General features: G+C 43.2%; 2 protein-coding genes across 2 annotated transcripts; one reads left to right on the top strand and one right to left on the bottom strand.

The window, feature by feature from the left end:
* The first annotated feature begins 6,827 nt into the window (after positions 1-6,827).
* LOC106906395 (nucleotide sugar transporter SLC35D2-like) lies at positions 6,828-11,495 on the top strand. The gene is made up of 12 exons (XM_014971654.2): positions 6,828-7,002; positions 7,263-7,296; positions 7,397-7,483; positions 7,601-7,668; positions 7,753-7,824; positions 7,959-8,027; positions 8,254-8,356; positions 8,917-9,009; positions 9,597-9,664; positions 9,829-9,907; positions 9,984-10,066; positions 10,258-11,495. Exons 1-12 carry the CDS (start codon positions 6,893-6,895, stop codon positions 10,361-10,363), a joined length of 972 nt encoding a protein of 323 aa, XP_014827140.1. The 5' UTR covers positions 6,828-6,892; the 3' UTR covers positions 10,364-11,495.
* A 437-nt stretch (positions 11,496-11,932) lies between these two features.
* Positions 11,933-16,740, bottom strand: LOC106906397 (transmembrane protein 205). The gene is made up of 4 exons (XM_014971656.2): positions 16,602-16,740; positions 15,803-15,933; positions 14,265-14,428; positions 11,933-14,113 (listed from the first exon to the last, which is right to left on the bottom strand). Exons 2-4 carry the CDS (start codon positions 15,900-15,902, stop codon positions 13,811-13,813), a joined length of 567 nt encoding a protein of 188 aa, XP_014827142.1. The 5' UTR covers positions 15,903-15,933; positions 16,602-16,740; the 3' UTR covers positions 11,933-13,810.
* Between the last annotated feature and the right edge of the window lie 95 nt (positions 16,741-16,835).

Raw genomic sequence — 16,835 nt, forward strand, 5'->3', positions numbered from 1 at the left:
AAAAACCGAGAGCAAACAGCGTTCATGCTTTGTTTTCTTTTTCCATCCAGACGGCTTCCCGCGCACCCCTGCAATGGCACGGCGCCCCCCTAGGGGGCGTGCCCCACAGTTTGGGAACCTCTGGGTTACTGTATGTTTGAACTGCCTTGTTTCTGGAATCAACTGTGCAAATAAAGTTGACTTACAATACTGAAAAAAGTTTGTTTCACAAGTTTGTTAAAAGTAGAAAACAAAAAAACAAAAAACATTTATTTAAAATAAATTAACTATCCCTCATCTTCAAACCATCTCAACTTTCTTTTTTCATTGTCTTAGTATTTGCAGCTCTGCCTTCAGTGTTTTTTTTTTTTTTGCTACTACCATTGTTTCTAATCTCATAGGTCATACCAGATCTCTGCCCAACTGTAAAACTTTCCATTCATTAATCATTTCCAGTCACTTCATCCTTATCATTCCTTTTCCTCTGGAGTACTGTCTTGTTTGTATGTCTAAATCGTACAGTCACCAAAGTAAGAAAGTTGGGTGGAGGTCTATTGTTTTTCCCTCAGGTTTGCTTTGCTAAAATGTAAGGTCCTCTAATGGTTTTTGTGAAGTGGGTGACTGTAAATATTTCAAATGTATTTTATGACATAAAGTCATCAGGAATATGAAATTTGAGGGGCTCAGAAATATATATGTTATAGTTAATTGTTTTATTCATTCTAAAAAATAATAATAAAAAAAAGACCAAATGTTTCCACAATGTCTTTGGCTAACATGAGAAAAACACCAGTAGAAGAATCCCACAGCAGTGTCTGACCATATCATCCATGGCTGTTGTGGTCATGTACAGTTCTTCTGTGTAGGTACCAGTTAAATGATAAATATTCAATTTATCTTTCATCAGCCAGTTCAATAAATCCATATCTCAACAGTGTGTCTTGTTCACAAATGTACAACTATTTAAAGGGAAATAGGTTTTCCATGTCTATTACCAAGAAGCATTGTTACAACAAAGAACTAATCACCAGGGGTGAAAGTGGGCGGGTACGGTAGGGTACTGCGTACCCCTAAAAGATTTAGCGGGGGACGCAGTACCTGCAAGAGAGGGGAGCGGCTGTCTGCTATAAAACATCAATGGGTTCATTGTGCAGCCGTGAGTGATTAGTTTTTCAAGAACAATCTCAAACGCGACTTAATCAGTTAATAAATAACTCCCCGCCACCCCCACCATTTCATATTGTTTCTGAACTGTTCCTGCTTTGTTAGAGCAGCGATGCAATATGTCGATCGCAGAAAGTTTTGAGCCGATCTCGGCATTAGGTGACAAACTGAAAGCCGCCAGGACGCTGAGACCAGGACGTCCTCCTCTGATTGGCTTAAAACGTTCGTAACTTTATTAAAGAACAAAAAAAAAAGAAAAAAAAGAAGAAGAAAGAAATCAACAAAACGTGTTCAAATGAACACCACCAACAATTATAATCATTATAATTTCAACAAGGTGTTGCGCAATTCTGTGCGTTTCGGTTCAATTACCAAAAATAACTAGCAGAGCAGGAGTTTAAAATTAATCAACCACGGCTGTGTTCACAAGAAGCTTATTAATGATCGCAAAACATCAAGCCTGAAAACCTAATATCATAACGGACTGAATGTTATGATTTTAACGTAATCTCTGGTCAACTAGATGCACGCAGGCGGTTGCCATGGCAACGGGTGTACTTAAATGACAATGGGTGTGTTCACACTGCAGCCTGAAGTGACCCAGAGAGAGAGAGAGAGAGAGAGAGAGAGACATCGTCTCCCTCTGCTGCCTCCCGCTGCTGCTCCTCCGCTGTCTCCAGAGTCTGCCGCTGCTCCTCGCCTCCCTGTGCTCTGTCCGAGGCTCAGCTTCCTGGTGTTAACCCCAGTGCTTCCCCCAGCAGGAGGTGCTCCTGCTGGGGGGAGCCGGACCGCCTCCACGGGTCCACCTCTACTGGATCATTTCAGTGGAGATTTCAGACTGTGGCAGGAAGCCGGAGTGCCCGGAGAGAAACCTGCAAACAGGAAACCTGTCAAATCTTTTTACCCTTTTGTCCCATAAATTTAAATCAGACACATGATTGGTACCAATCAGATTTCTCCAGCCTCAAAATGGTTACTAAGTAGGTCTTCTAGGATTATTGTCTTCTTCTGAATTTAATATTTTTAGCTCCTCTCCAAAGGGCCATTTACCATCTTACAGAGGAGGGGCTGGAGAAACTGTAACTCTGGTGTCTGATCATTTCTTCTCATAAATGTAAATCAAACTGTTGTTGGACATGTCTTCACTGTAGTCACTGACTGCAGTGAAGACATGCTCGTTGTCTGCCTTCAGGGTTTGTTCTCCCTTCATTAAATAACAGTAGAAGTCTGACAGCTTTGGATCCCCACAGATGATGGAGGACAGGTGGTACGTCTCCGTCCCAGATTCTGCAGGGACCTCGATGGTCTGAGTGGCTTTTGTTTGGTGCTTCCTGGTCAACCTGTGCAGAAAAAACACCAGGACCTTGTTATCGGTCAGGCAGTGTTTTTTCTGCCAGGGTGACCCGCAGCCTGAACAACGGCGTTTGCATGCCAAATCCAACCAGTACTCCAGCAGTATAGATATACTGGTTGGGAATAATATTGCTGGAAGGGCAATCATGGCGCCGTTGTTCAGGAGCCTGAGGGAAGTGGCTCCACAGTTAGAGCAGGAGTCGTTGTCATACAACTCTCTATTTGTGTCACCACCAAACGAATCCAGCCAGACCAGCACAGACTCCAGCAAACTTTTTATGTCATAGTCCTTTCCCACACCTGATGGCAGCTTCCTCTCGCTCAGCTCCATCAGAACTGGGGAAAGGTCTTTCTGACAAAAATGCTTGCCGGGCTGACTGACAGCTGAGAGGATGAGACTCCCACAGCAGGGGATGGATGCCTCCAGAAAAACCCTTTCCTGAGCGAGACACCGCTAGGTGACGCTCAGGTTTAAGATGCTCTGGAATCCAGCGTTTACCCAGCTGTTGTGGAGCTCATCAGAGAACTTGAAGAAATTCTCTTCCGCTTGTCCTTGTCCTGCAGATGTCCTCCCTACATCTGGCAGATCCGAGCCAACGCTAGCTACTGAATTAACTTCAGGAGAACAGGAAACCTCGACAGCAACGGAAATCTTTGCATTTAGAGGTGGTTTTTTTGGACAAACGAGCAACTCTGTTGTCATCTGAAATATAAAGTTCCCCATCCGGGGAACTTTGTATTTCAAAGGACCTGTGAAAATGCCCTTCAGAGGACTCTTCTGTAAGGAAAGCAATGGGACCAGAGAAACCAAAGCTTTGGCTGTCACTTCACCCACAGCTTAAAAAAAAAAAAAAAAAAAAAAAAAAAAAAAAAAATATATATATATATATATATATATATATATATATATATATATATATATACAACACAAATGGTACGGCATAAGGGAGGAGCCCAAAGGTAAGGTCAGGGGGGAGTTAACTACTCCCCACCCCGAGACTGGGTATGCAGCCCCAGTAATGAACGAACTATCCAAGCTGAACGAGACAGCAACTGACCTGAGAGAGAGAATCGTGGCCCGAATGAACACCAGGCAACCCCGACGCCAATTACAAAGGCTGAGTGAAGTACCATCAGAAAGTCTCATTGAAGATGTGAATGCAGCATTGAGAACAATCCCTACCAACACCATAACAGAAACCAATGAGCTGATATACAACTCAGCATCAGTGATCCTTGAAATGCTCGGCTATAAGAGCAACCATGAGACCCAATATCCATCATGGAAAAGACGGTTAGAGGCTAAGATCAAGATAACAAGGAGGGAAGTGAGCCAGCTGTCAGAGCTCCTAAGGGGTGCAATGAAAAGATCAGTACCCAAGAAGTACAGCCAGATGCCCATACCTGAAGCACTCGAAACTGCCAAACAAAGGCTCCAAGCCTTGGCCAGCCGCCTAAAGAGATACACAAGAGAGAATGAAGCCAGGAGGATCAACCGGCTCTTCTCCACCCAACCAGCTAAAGTGTACTCTCAATGGCAGGGTACTAACAACAGAGCAGACCCACCAAGGCTGGAGACTGAACAATACTGGAAAGGCATATGGGAAAGGGAGGCGTCCCACAACAGCAAGGCACAGTGGCTAACCTCTCTACGAGAGGACCACAGCAACCTCCCTGAACAAGCCCCGGTAACCATCACTGTGGCAGATGTCCAAGAAAGAGTCTCGGGTATGAAAAACTGGACAGCACCAGGGCCTGACATGATCCATGCCTACTGGCTAAAGAAACTCACTGCCCTCCATGAGCGACTGGCAGCTCAACTGAACCAGCTGCTACAGAATGGGACTCACCCTGAATGGTTAACTGAAGGGCGCACAATCCTGATCCAGAAGGATCCCTCAAAGGGTTCAGTCCCATCCAACTATCGGCCAATAACCTGTCTCTCTACAACATGGAAGCTCATGTCAGGCATCATAGCGGCTAAGATAAGCGGACACATGGATAAATACATGAGCACGGCACAGAAGGGCATCGGCATAAATAGTAGAGGAGCCAAACACCAACTCCTTGTAGACCACACAGTCGCCCGAGACTGCAAAACCCGACACACCAACCTGTGCACCGCTTGGATTGATTACAAGAAAGCCTATGACTCAATGCCACACACCTGGATCATTGAATGCTTAGAGATGTACAACATCAATAGGACTCTAAGAGCCTTCATTGCAAACTCGATGGGGCTGTGGAAAACCACCCTTGAAGCCAACTGCAAACCACTTGCACAAGTGTCCATCAAATGTGGCATATACCAAGGAGATGCTCTGTCCCCACTGCTGTTCTGCATAGGCCTGAACCCCCTCAGCCAAATCATCAACAAGACTGGCTACGGATACCGACTTAAGAATGGGGCCACAATCAGTCACCTCCTCTACATGGATGACATCAAGCTGTACGCCAAGAGCGAGCGAGACATCGACTCACTGATCCACACCACCAGGATCTACAGCACTGACATTGGGATGTCATTCGGACTAGAGAAGTGTGGCCGGATGGTTACAAAGAGAGGGAAGGTCGTCCGCACAGAAGGGGTCTCACTCCCAGAGGGAACGATAGCAGACATAGAGCACAGCTACAAGTACCTGGGAATACCACAAGCAAATGGCAACCTCGATGAGGTCACAAGGAAAGGAGCCACAGCCAAATACCTCCAACGAATAAGGCAAGTCCTGAAAAGCCAGCTCAATGGCAAGAACAAGATCCGTGCAATAAACAGCTATGCCTTACCAGTAATCAGATACCCTGCCGGAATAATTAGCTGGCCAATGGAAGAGATGAAGGCCACGGATGTTAAGACTCGGAAGCTACTAACCATGCATGGAGGGTTCCACCCCAAATCCAGCACCCTGAGACTGTACACGAGCCGTAAGGAAGGAGGCAGAGGACTAGTGAGTGTGAGAGCCACTGTCCAGGATGAAACATCCAAGATCCATAAATACATCAAGGACAAAGCCTCAACGGACGATGTGCTCAGCGAATGTCTCAGGCAATGGGGAACAGAGGACGAGGTGCTGGAGGAACCATCATGGGAAGACAAGCCCCTGCATGGGATGTACCACCGACAAATAACTGAAGTGGCTGATATCAGGAAATCCTACCAATGGCTGGAGAAAGCTGGACTCAAGGACAGCACGGAGGCCCTCATCCTGGCCGCCCAGGAACAGGCCCTAAACACCAGAGCAATAGAAGCTCAGATCTACCACACCAGACAAGACCCAAGGTGTAGGTTGTGCAAGGAGGCCTCTGAGACAGTCCAGCACATAACAGCAGGGTGCAAGATGCTGGCAGGGAAAGCGTACATGGAACGACATAACCAAGTGGCGGGCATAGTGTACAGGAACATCTGTGCAGAATATGGACTGGAAGCCCCGAGGTCAAAATGGGGGACACCCCCAAAGGTGGTGGAGAATGACCGAGCTAAGATCCTGTGGGACTTCCAGATCCAGACAGACAAGATGGTAATGGCGAACCAACCGGACATTGTGGTGGTGGATAAAGAACAGAGGAAAGCCGTTGTGGTGGATGTAGCAATACCAAGTGACCACAACATCAGGAAAAAGGAGCATGAGAAACTGGAGAAATACCAGGGCCTCAGAGAGGAACTGGAGAAGGCCTGGAAGGTGAAGACCACAGTGGTGCCTGTGGTCATCGGGGCCCTCGGGGCAGTCACCCCCAAACTGGAGCAGTGGCTCAAACAGATCCCAGGAACAACATCAGACATCTCAGTCCAGAAATGTGCAGTTCTAGGCACAGCCAAGATACTGCGCAGAACCCTCAAGCTCCCAGGCCTCTGGTAGAGGACCCGAGCTCAGAGGATGAAAGAGACCACCCACGGAGGGTGAGAGGGGAATTTTTTTTTTTTTTTTATATATATATATATATATATATATATATATTTATTTTTTATTTTTATTTTTATTTATTTATATAGTTTTATTTATTCATTCATTTTTTTGTCATAGTACTCCCAAGAATTTAAAACTACTTTCACCCCTGCTAATCACCCAAACACAAATTTCTTGATCAATACACAAATTGTTAGTTATACCACTGCATATGTTCACTGGTGAAAACATTTCCCTCTGCTCTAACAAAAACTTTAATGTTCACTGCTGAATGTCCACATTTCAGGTCAGAACTGCGGGGTAGCGGTAGCAGTAAATGTGTGGAAACAGCTCCCGCTACTCACAGCGGAAGTTGTAAAACGTCAGCTAACGTTTTGGCGTGGTGCGCACGCGCACGCGCTGCGCGTATCTGCGAGGGAGAGGGCGAGCTCCTGAAGTGATGATGGCAACAGGGGGAGCGCAGAGGCTCACAGAGGAATGAGAAGTTGCCGGTGATGGCGGATAAACCTTCCACGCTGTTCGTGAAGCTGTTTGCCGCCGGGTTTTACGGTCTCAGCTCGTTCCTCATCGTGGTGGTGAACAAAAGCGTCCTCACTAACTACAGGTAACTGTTTCCCCAGCGCCAGCGCGGCTATGGGGGCGGGGGGAGGCTGCCGAGCTAGCTGTAGTGTAGCGGCTGGGAAGTTGCGGTGGCTGGGGCAGCGGAGGCAGCCAGCCGAGCCCGTTAGCTCCGCTGTCCGCTAGCGAGGTTCTTCACTGCCGCAGACAGAGACTTTACTTCCTTTGCCTTGTTGTATTTCTAAGTCGTTTCTTGTTTTGTACACGTTGGCTAACATTGAGGTGCTTTTTAATCTGTCCCTCCAGGTTTCCCTCATCAATATGTGTGGGAATAGGACAAGTAAGTTGGGGTTTCTCATGGCTCTTTGTAAGCGGGTCATTGGTGACTAACGCAGGCAGATAGAGCTGAACTGATTTCCTCTGGCGTGTCTTTGGTGCAGATGTTGGCCACAGTGGTTGTGCTGTGGGTGGGCAAGGCTGCGAGGGTGATCACCTTCCCAGATTTGGATGAGAGCATACCTCACAAGGTAAGATTCACAAATACTCAAGTTCATAAAAGATGCACAATTTAATGTTCTTCATTTCTTTTCTTTGTCTTGTTTTCATGCATTTGTAAACTTAATGTTAAATTCTTGCCTTTCCAGACATTTCCTCTACCTCTCCTGTATGTGGGAAATCAAATCACTGGTCTTTTCGGTACCAAAAGGCTCAAGTAAGCACTCATCTATGCACTGATCTCACAGAATAACGTGACTCGGTGGCTCATTCTCCTCCACTTTGTGTCCTCTGCCACCAGTTTGCCGATGTTTACAGTCCTCAGGAGATTCTCCATCCTTTTCACGATGCTGGCTGAGGGATTTCTGCTGAAGTAAGACTAGCCATGACAAGATAAACCACTTTATTTCTCCTTCAGATGTTGAATGTGACACAAAATGTAATGCCAGTTATTTTGCTCCTCAAAGCGGTCGGATTGAGTTTCGTTGTGTTTGACCCCCATGGCAGGAAGAAGTTCTCCAGGCCCGTCCAGCTGACAGTGTTTACAATGATCCTTGGGGCGTTCATAGCCGCAAGGTGAGCTTCTACTGTTTCCAGGTGTCCTGGCTTTTACCCGCACCGGGATTACCTTCACTACAAAGCGCGCCGTTATCTTGATATATGCTCACAAAAGAGTTGTTGTGACCTTTAGGAGCACCGCCGCCCATCTACAGTAAAAGACACCAAGCTGAAATACAACATGGCAAAAAAAAAAAAGACTGTTTGATTTATATGCTTTTTTTCTCCTCTTTTATGTTTAAAGTGCCGACTTGTCCTTTGACCTGCAAGGCTACGTCTTCATCCTGATGAACGACGTCCTGACCGCAGCCAATGGAGCCTACGTGAAGCAAAAATTAGATGCAAAGGTATGTGGTGGGACCATCTTGATGAATGGTGGCCATTGTTGGGATGGATTCCTGATGCGATTGAGCTCCTGTTAACTCTGGAGAATCAAACCCCTCCTTTAGGGTTTCATGGGTCGCAGTTGTTTCTTAAGTCAAGTTATTTTACTCTTAAAGTAAATTCTTCAACATTGAAATGTGTTTTTTTTTACCCTCAGAAACTACCTTCAGACTGCACTTGTATCCCTTTTCTTGCATGCAATGGGGGAAAAAGTTGAATCAATAATGCTTTGTTAGAGCAGGAACGAGTTTTAGCTTGTTTTATTTCAACTTTTTATGTCACAAGAGCAGATTGCTCAACTCTCACATTACAGCAGGATCCAGATTTAGCCCGCGATGTCTAGAGTATACCATCTGCTTGTGCGGAGCAGCACTGATAAAACCAGGGAGTTAGAGATGGGAGACGGAGCTGGACGAATGCGTAGAAGCGGTTCAGCGTCTTGGCAACGCATGACATCAGTACTCTGTCTGGAAATGTAGTAAATAACTCCCCCTTTCTCCTGTTTTTTTTTTTTTTGTCACAGGAGTTAGGGAAATATGGATTATTATACTATAATGCATTATTTATGATCGTGCCCACTCTGCTGTTGGCTGAAGTGACAGGAGACATGCAAAAGGTGAGTGATTTGACTCTTCTTCTTCTTGTGTTTTGGTCCTTTTAATTAAAATAAAACTCTGGATTTATCCCTGGCGATTCCACATTCTCTTTTAGATAAGCGTACCACTTCCATTGTGTCCATCAGTTCAATTTCTTAAACTGAATGCCATAAATATGAGCTGTTCCTTGTGTGTGTTGTTTTTTTATTTTTTTTTGGTAAGTCTTGGCAGGGGCCTTGCGGTCCGCCCAGCTTGGCCTCAGCAGCCCGAGAAGCACAAAGACGCCATTATTCACCTAGCCGAGTTGTTCTAGCCGTTCCAGCAGCAAGTCTGGGCCGAATCACTACAGTAGAGATACAGTCAACGGTGTTTCTTCAGCAGATGGGATATCAGCGCTGGCTCTTAAAGAGGGGAGCGGTGCCAGGAAATTTAAAAACCTTTTCAGTGCTTCCACTGAACGCCGATCTGTTTCCATCCGCTGAACCCTGACGTTGCCACACCCAAAATCAGTGACTCAGCGATTCCTAATTGCGAGGCACCTTCCCCCTGTTTATGAATTCGTGCTCTTTATTTCATGCTGATTCCGGCGCTTTGCTTCCGACTGCAGGCAGCAGAGTTTGACGGCTGGTCTGATGCGTTTTTCCTCTCCCAGTTCGTCCTCTCTTGCGTCATGGGGTAAGATCTTTGAACACATTCATGTTCGTGTAGCCGCATCTGGAATCTCGCTGAGTGAATGTGGTTTTTAATCGGTGATGAAATCTGGATGCCACTCATGCTTGACATTAAATCACTTAAACGTCAACTTGTAAACGTTTCTCCTTCCCAACCCCCGTTTTTAGGTTTATTCTCATGTATTCCACTGTACTATGCACACAGTACAACTCTGCGTTGACCACCACCATCGTGGGGTGCATTAAGGTGAGCCGCGCCGTTTCAGTAAAGCTGCAGACGAATGCAACCAGACACCAATCGCATTGCTTTATTGATGTTGCAGAATGTCCTGGTGACCTACATTGGGATGGTGTTTAGCGGAGACTACATTTTCTCTTGGACTAACTTCATAGGTTTGAATATAAGGTATGAAAAGGCTCTTTGCCATTGAATGTGCTCGGTTGTTGTGTTTTCAGAGACAAAAACATGAGTACGTTTGTTACTCCTAATAAATATTGTACATGATTTGGTGAACATAAAGAAAGGCCTTTCATCACTTAGAAACCTTTGGAGACTTGTTGCGTGCTAACTCATTTAGCTGTGTGTGTCGTTTGCAGCATTGCGGGCAGCTTGGTGTACTCGTACATCACCCTCACCGAGGAGCAGTCCAACAAACCGAGCGACGGCACCAAGAACGAGATCAAGGGGAAGGTTGTCGTGTGACACAGACACTGGATTTGATTCTTTTAACGCCGGTTAGCGAGAAAACTGTATTTTTAGTACGACTTTTATTTATGGGGAGCCCTAGCAGCAGATTGATTGAAAACGCCGGGAGTGGTTCTCCGTTTCTGCTGCGCGTCTTTAACGGAAAAGGAGCCGCACCGTCACGCTGCTGCTATGGCTACCGAATCCCCCCCAGAGGGATTTTGTTGCAGGATTTTTTTTAGATAATGTTTTCACATATCTTATAATGATACTGTACATGGGAATGATGAGAACAAGGGAACAATATTTATATTCATATGTTTTTAGGTTTTCTTTTTTTTTTTTTAAGATGGAAACTTTATTTCAGGGTTTGAACATTTCAGAGTTCAATCTTGGGATTATGTATCGTCATCAGCTGTTGTAAGCATGAGCGTACTGACGCATCACTGGGATAAGAGTCATGGTTATTTAAAAGGATTTTTTTAAAGCCTTTTCTGTTTTTTGCTGTTTACACTTTGGTACCCTCTGAGAACGACGACATGCACTGACGCTGTCTGTCCCCGTCTTTAGCCTTTAACGTTTTGCAGTTTCCTGGCAGATGCTGTTGTTAATCTGTTACCGACTGTACGGCAGTGATGTGGAGAGACGATACGAAGAGATTATTTGGATCTTCCTCCTTCAGTATTAGACTTTTCTGTCGTTAGGGTTATTTATTTTTTATTCTTAAACCCTGTAACCCGTTGTGTCGATTGAAGAATTTGGCAAGCAAAACCTGGTGGGGTTTTAGTTTGTGTTGCATTTTTAAAAATTTTTATATATTTTTTTTCCATGGTCGTCTCGCACTTTTAACAGAGGTAGCTCTCACAAAGCAGTACAAACTAAATCTCACCTGCTGTTATATTTGACTGGTGAAACTTGGAGATTGTCTGATCCAGGAATTCAAGTTTCTGGCATTTTAAAGTATTACAAGGGGATTTGTTTTATATTTATTCCTTTTGTTACTCCTTTTCTATCTGTAAGATGAGTAATTATTGATGCTGATAAAAACAAATAATTTGTAGCTGGGAAAAATGTATTTTTTACATTGAAAAATTACCATTAGCCTTTTTGTTTTATTTTTCTTTCAATAAAATTTTTTATATAAAACTCATTGTTAATGGATATAAATTGTTTTGAAATAGTCTTTACTGTTTGTCATCAAGCACAAATTAGGACACATTTGTATTAAATGAGTTCAGCCTGTTTAGCGGTTGTTTTAAGTGCCGAGTCATGAAACGGTTGGACTAGCGGCTAACTCACCAATCACACTCAGGTTTGGGTTTCCTCCATTATGAATCGGCCTCAGTAACCTTCAACTACACTGTGGGTCACTTTGACTTCATATAGGTTCATAATGAACAAATAAATGTGAGCTCTGTTTTTTCTTTGGTTCTATTACTGCACATTGTAGCTTAAGGGAATTACACAAACTGATTATTTGTTTAGATATGAACCCACAACCAGCAGCAAAATGTGCTTACCGTTACGCAGTATAAATTAAGCTGATTTCACTTGTTCTTACCCCTGAAAAATATGAAACATGACAGATTATGAAACAAACTTTAAATAAAATTTAATGAAAAAGTCATGTTTAGACAACGTGTTTAAAAATCCCACAAAACAAATCACCTTAACCCTACAACCTTCATCTCACCTACATAGATATAAATATTGACACATACATTTTTTCTTTATATATTTACATGTTTACAAAAGAAAATACGATTTAAAACAGCTACCAGACAGCATTGCATTGTTTTTGCCATTAAAAAAAACAAACACCTTCACCAGTCCAGTCCAAACTTCAGAGTCTACTCAGCTCCAAATATCTCAGGACAGTTTCTGGTTGTGGTTCTTTCCCTCAGGTCAGATACAGTACATGTGCATCCAAGAGCAGCACAAACCAGAGCGACAGACGAGAATTTACCCATATATTAATTTTGAAAATACTTGAAAAGGAACTGAAACAAAAACAGTTGAGTAATATCTTCTTTTCACAATATAAAGCAAATTAAAATGGTACAAACGGCATGTTATGTTGGAGAACATAACAGATCACACCCACTATGACATTTTAGTTTCTGTTGATGTCCGTTTCCCCCTTTACCAGATAATTTAACATAAATACAGCGACGTACAATAATCTGTTAAATAAACCAAACTAAAATCCTTCACCTGTATGTACAAAAGATGACTCTTTAGAAAAATATTATGCATTTAAAAACTTTAGGTGAGATTGTAAGTGACTGTAATGCACCACACCAACCAGGAACAATAGCACCTAGCAAGAGGACATTATAAAGTAACGTTTATCAAATCGTTATTTATGAGCGCATCTGTAGTGATTGGCTCTTTTTGTTTTCTTCATAAAACACATCTTTATTGGTATGCGTGCTACTGTAAGCACCCTGTCAGTTTTATTACTAATCCCTGAGGTTACGGCCACAGGGAAAACAAAATGTCAACTTGATACTACATAGTGTTACCACAGATAATTCATCAAAATAAACCTGAACTGAGATTCTAAACGTAAAAAAAAAAAAAAAAATCTTCCAAATGACTTCTGCATCAGTGCAATCACTAAATTCTTCAGGTAGGAATGCTGCTCAGCTGAACTGATGCTATTCGCAGCAGCTAACAGACATAGAAGGTCCAGCCAACCAATCAGATGACAGAACCAACCCGCTGCCTTAAAGCTCACAGAGTGAACTGCCTCCATGACAAACGTAACTTCTGTGACAGTGCGAGTCTACCCTGGAGCTTGCTGTACAGCTGTCTAAGTGTTCATACCCGTCGTTTTCATACCACATACCAGCCAGGAGAGCTAAAGATAGCACACCCTTCCACTCTGAAATGTGAAAGGTGGGACAGAAAGCCAGACAAACCTGCGAAACTACAAAACTGCAGAAACTCCACCCTAAACACGGAGAGCAGGAGTGAGCTGTGCAGAAGCACTTCCTTCAGTGAAGGTTCTGGTATGTGGGTATTTAAAAAGAAACGGTGCAATCCACATTAACCCAACTATTCCTACACGACCTCACTTTTTTTTAAATAGCAAAAGCATTCAATTGACGTCAGTTAATAGTACGATACAGTATTACATCTGTAAAGGTAAATAAAAAGAAATCTGAAGGCAACCACAGCTGTCAGCCAATCTAGGTGAAAGGTGAGGCATTGCAGGCACTGATTCATCTCTCTAAAAATCCTGAGGCGAGACAAGAGGGACGACTGCCACCAACCAATGCCCGTTCCTTTCATTACTTGTGAAAATTCAAGGAAAACCGGGATCACCTGACGTTTCGCCTCAGATTAAATAAAAAAAGTAAGGATTTAAATACGTCCACCGCTACCAAATATCAAAGATTTATTTGATTTTTTCGGTAGCGTCGCAGTAATAGATTGGAGTCCAGCTGAAGGGTGTCGGCTTTACAGATGTGAGAGGTTCTCTGCCATGTAAGAGAGGCTGTAAAAGTTGCAGCCAATGCAGCAGAGGTTGCACAGAGAGGACAGCAGCCGGTACACCCACAGGCGCCTGCAGAGATGCTTGTATTTCACGTCCGACTCGCACAGCTTGGCGTAAGCCTCGCGGTTAGACGAAAGTCCAATATCCTGACCTAGGCCGCACGCCTGCTCGATGAGATGCATGTCGGCCATTATCTCTGACGTCATTTGGCCAAACCACTGAGCGTTGACGGCCGCGACCGTCACGGACACAAAGAAGATGAAGATCTGGAGACGAAACATCGGGTTTATGAGGAAAAAGAAGGCGAGACAAGCAGTCACATCGAGGAAGACAAGAAATCCATTGCAGTTTGTGGTTTTAACGTCACAAAGAGAGTAGAATGACTATTTTTGTACAGCATATAAACCCCCAACATACCTGAAACGATTCCCTGTCATCCAGTATGTCTCTGGGATGGTACACAGCGTAGATGGAGAGGTTAAAGAAGGCACAAGCTGAACCCAGGTGGAGGTAGAACGGAACAAGACGACTCTGAATAAACCCGTACGTGTGTCTGTTCAGGTTGTTGTCCATCACAAAGCCTAGAGAAATCACAGTTTTTCTCTTAATAGTTAATACTTAAACTAGAACATCATTAATAAGATAGTTCTCAACATTAACAGTTTCTGATTTGTGGCGTTGAAGGTGATCGTCAAGTGTTAATTTATTCACTATCATGACTGATGGTACTTCTAGAGTACTTTTAAGAAGCTGCTCTTTTGTGGCCTACAAGAGATTCCTTACATTGTTCTCATACTTCACAACTTAAGTTGATGGTGTACAAGGAAACTTTAACATCTTACTCTTTTGTCGTTTTCTACTTTCTTTATAACGAGTCATTTAGGATGACAGCTTTATTTAAATGTTCAGAATGTGGCATATCAAGATAATGAAAAAGCCCATTTATTTATTCCAAGGTATTATCCTTACAGATGTTATCAGAAATGTCCTACATGAGCTCAAATAACAAGAACAGAGCTTCTTTCTTCCTCTGGTTCTTGTGGAGCCGGATCAGATTCTCTTACTTTTATCACACAGTCAGTTTTTGTTGTTATTAAGGTGTACAGTTGGCATAACAGACTGTTTATACCAGCTGTACCAAAAATTTATTATTTTCTGGAAGAAGGAATTCATTTTTGCCAAATGTTTTTGATATACATCCTAAAAAAAAAAAAAACAACAAAAACACAAGACTCAATCTGACACCCAATTGTGTCTTCCAAAGAAATGCCATAAAATCTGAATTTTCATCCAAGCGCTTCTTCCATGACTGCTTTTGAAAATGCCTACTTTTAAAAACAACCTGAAATCTCAGCAATAATACTGCAGTACCGTTTTTGTTTTTATTCTACAAGAGCATCTCCGGTGCTGGAGACGTTTCTTCTCACGGATCACACAGCAGTAACAGAGAAAGCGTCACAAGGTGGAAAGTCACAAGATAAAAGTTTTCACAGGCTCCCTTTTGCAGAAACAAACAGCACCTCACAAGTAATCAAGAACATTATAACCTCAGCTGATCACAACTGTTTTTACACTACAAGTGTGCCCGCTAAATGTTAGCTCCTAGTTTTAGTTATTTTGTGATTTGATACTTTATAAACAAACACTAGCTGAATCTGATTTACTGTCCAAACTACGCTGTAAATGCTGTGGGGTTCTGGTCCGATCGAAAACTGATAAAACCATTAACATCCTGGATGTCATGCCTGAACACTTCCTTACTGTGCGCTAACGTCACATCTACACAAATCGACATATAATGAATAAGTAAAACTATCCATATATGCACTGCTCACAAGAAGTTATGATAAGTCTGCTTGAATAAAAAGAACTTTAGATCATTTGCCGTTAACATTTATCTACTGTGCACTTAAATATCCTGTGTGTGTGTTTGTGTGTGTGTGTGTGGTACCCACTTGAAATAAAAGTGACCCAAATTTGCATCCCCCAGTAGGTGGAGAGAAGCAGCAGCTGCAGCAGCTTCATGGTGTAGGTCGGCTCCTGGTCAGTCGCCATGATGTTCTCCACAACTTCTCACCTCTCTGGTCTGTTTTCAGAAAAAAAACAAAAAAAACACTGTGCAGATATACACTGTGCCTCCTGCCTCAACTCCAACCTTACCCCCTTTGTCATGAGGGTACTTGATACTGCATTAGAAAGACCTTTTGAATAAAAGTCCCTCAAAAGATTGGACGATAGCTTCCGAGAGAGAGAGAGAAAAAGACTATAGATTCAATACGTCAAAAGAAATTTATCGAGGATGTCGTCTGTCTAGCTTGAGATATATTTCTGTCCATTTTGACATTAATGCATTTGAAACTTCCGCCCTGTTGTCAAGGTAACAGGCTAGCAGGGCTTGACCTCACCTAACGTGTGTGAGATTCTACAAGCTATAGCCAAGAAGACCATTTTCTCTTTTTTACACCTCAAAATATGCGTGTTCAAAACAAGTAGTGAAACTGGAAATAGCATTTAAACATACTACAAAGAATTAATATAGAAAGCAGTAAATACTTTGATAGTAAAGAAATAAAATGTCTTCAGTCTACCTCTTCATCGTCGGGGCAAATTAGTGAAGAAGAGAAATTCCACTAACCAGCAGCAAACAGCTAGTTGAATAACCCATGATTTATTACAAGCGAAGTCGTACTGAATTCAACTGAGAACGCGTGAATAATAGTTAAGTTGTAACATTAAAAGTGAAGCTCGGTTTACCTGTGTTGTAAAAGGCGTCAGGAGAAATTTCTCCGGTCAGAAACGGCACTCACTTTACTTGCTGACAGCCTCGTTTGCTCCTTGAGCTCACTGCCGTCACACCGGTTCAGGGGGCGGAACCTCTTCTTCTTCTCTCGGGTTTATAGTAGTTTTCAACCCAGTCAAGTTGCATTACCGCCCCCTGTCGTGTCATCCGGTTACTGTCCCTTTTATTTCCAGTAGTCGAAATGAATC

This window comes from Poecilia mexicana, unplaced genomic scaffold, assembly GCF_051168715.1.
Source record: "Poecilia mexicana isolate PSO_F unplaced genomic scaffold, ASM5116871v1 scaffold_4, whole genome shotgun sequence".
In the NCBI taxonomy this organism is placed as follows: domain Eukaryota; kingdom Metazoa; phylum Chordata; class Actinopteri; order Cyprinodontiformes; family Poeciliidae; genus Poecilia; species Poecilia mexicana.

Excerpts from the sequence above, each read along its gene's own strand:
- LOC106906397 (XM_014971656.2), bottom strand. The coding sequence starts at position 15,902 with ATGGCGACTGACCAGGAGCCGACCTACACCATGAAGCTGCTGCAGCTG. Across the intron at positions 14,429-15,802 it reads TTGGGTCACTTTTATTTCAA|GCTTTGTGATGGACAACAAC; the intron begins GTGGGTACCACA and ends TGATTTCTCTAG. Across the intron at positions 14,114-14,264 it reads ATGACAGGGAATCGTTTCAG|ATCTTCATCTTCTTTGTGTC; the intron begins GTATGTTGGGGG and ends TTTCGTCTCCAG.
- LOC106906395 (XM_014971654.2), top strand. The coding sequence starts at position 6,893 with ATGGCGGATAAACCTTCCACGCTGTTCGTGAAGCTGTTTGCCGCCGGG. Across the intron at positions 7,669-7,752 it reads TTCGGTACCAAAAGGCTCAA|TTTGCCGATGTTTACAGTCC; the intron begins GTAAGCACTCAT and ends CTCTGCCACCAG. Across the intron at positions 8,357-8,916 it reads AGCAAAAATTAGATGCAAAG|GAGTTAGGGAAATATGGATT; the intron begins GTATGTGGTGGG and ends TTTTTGTCACAG.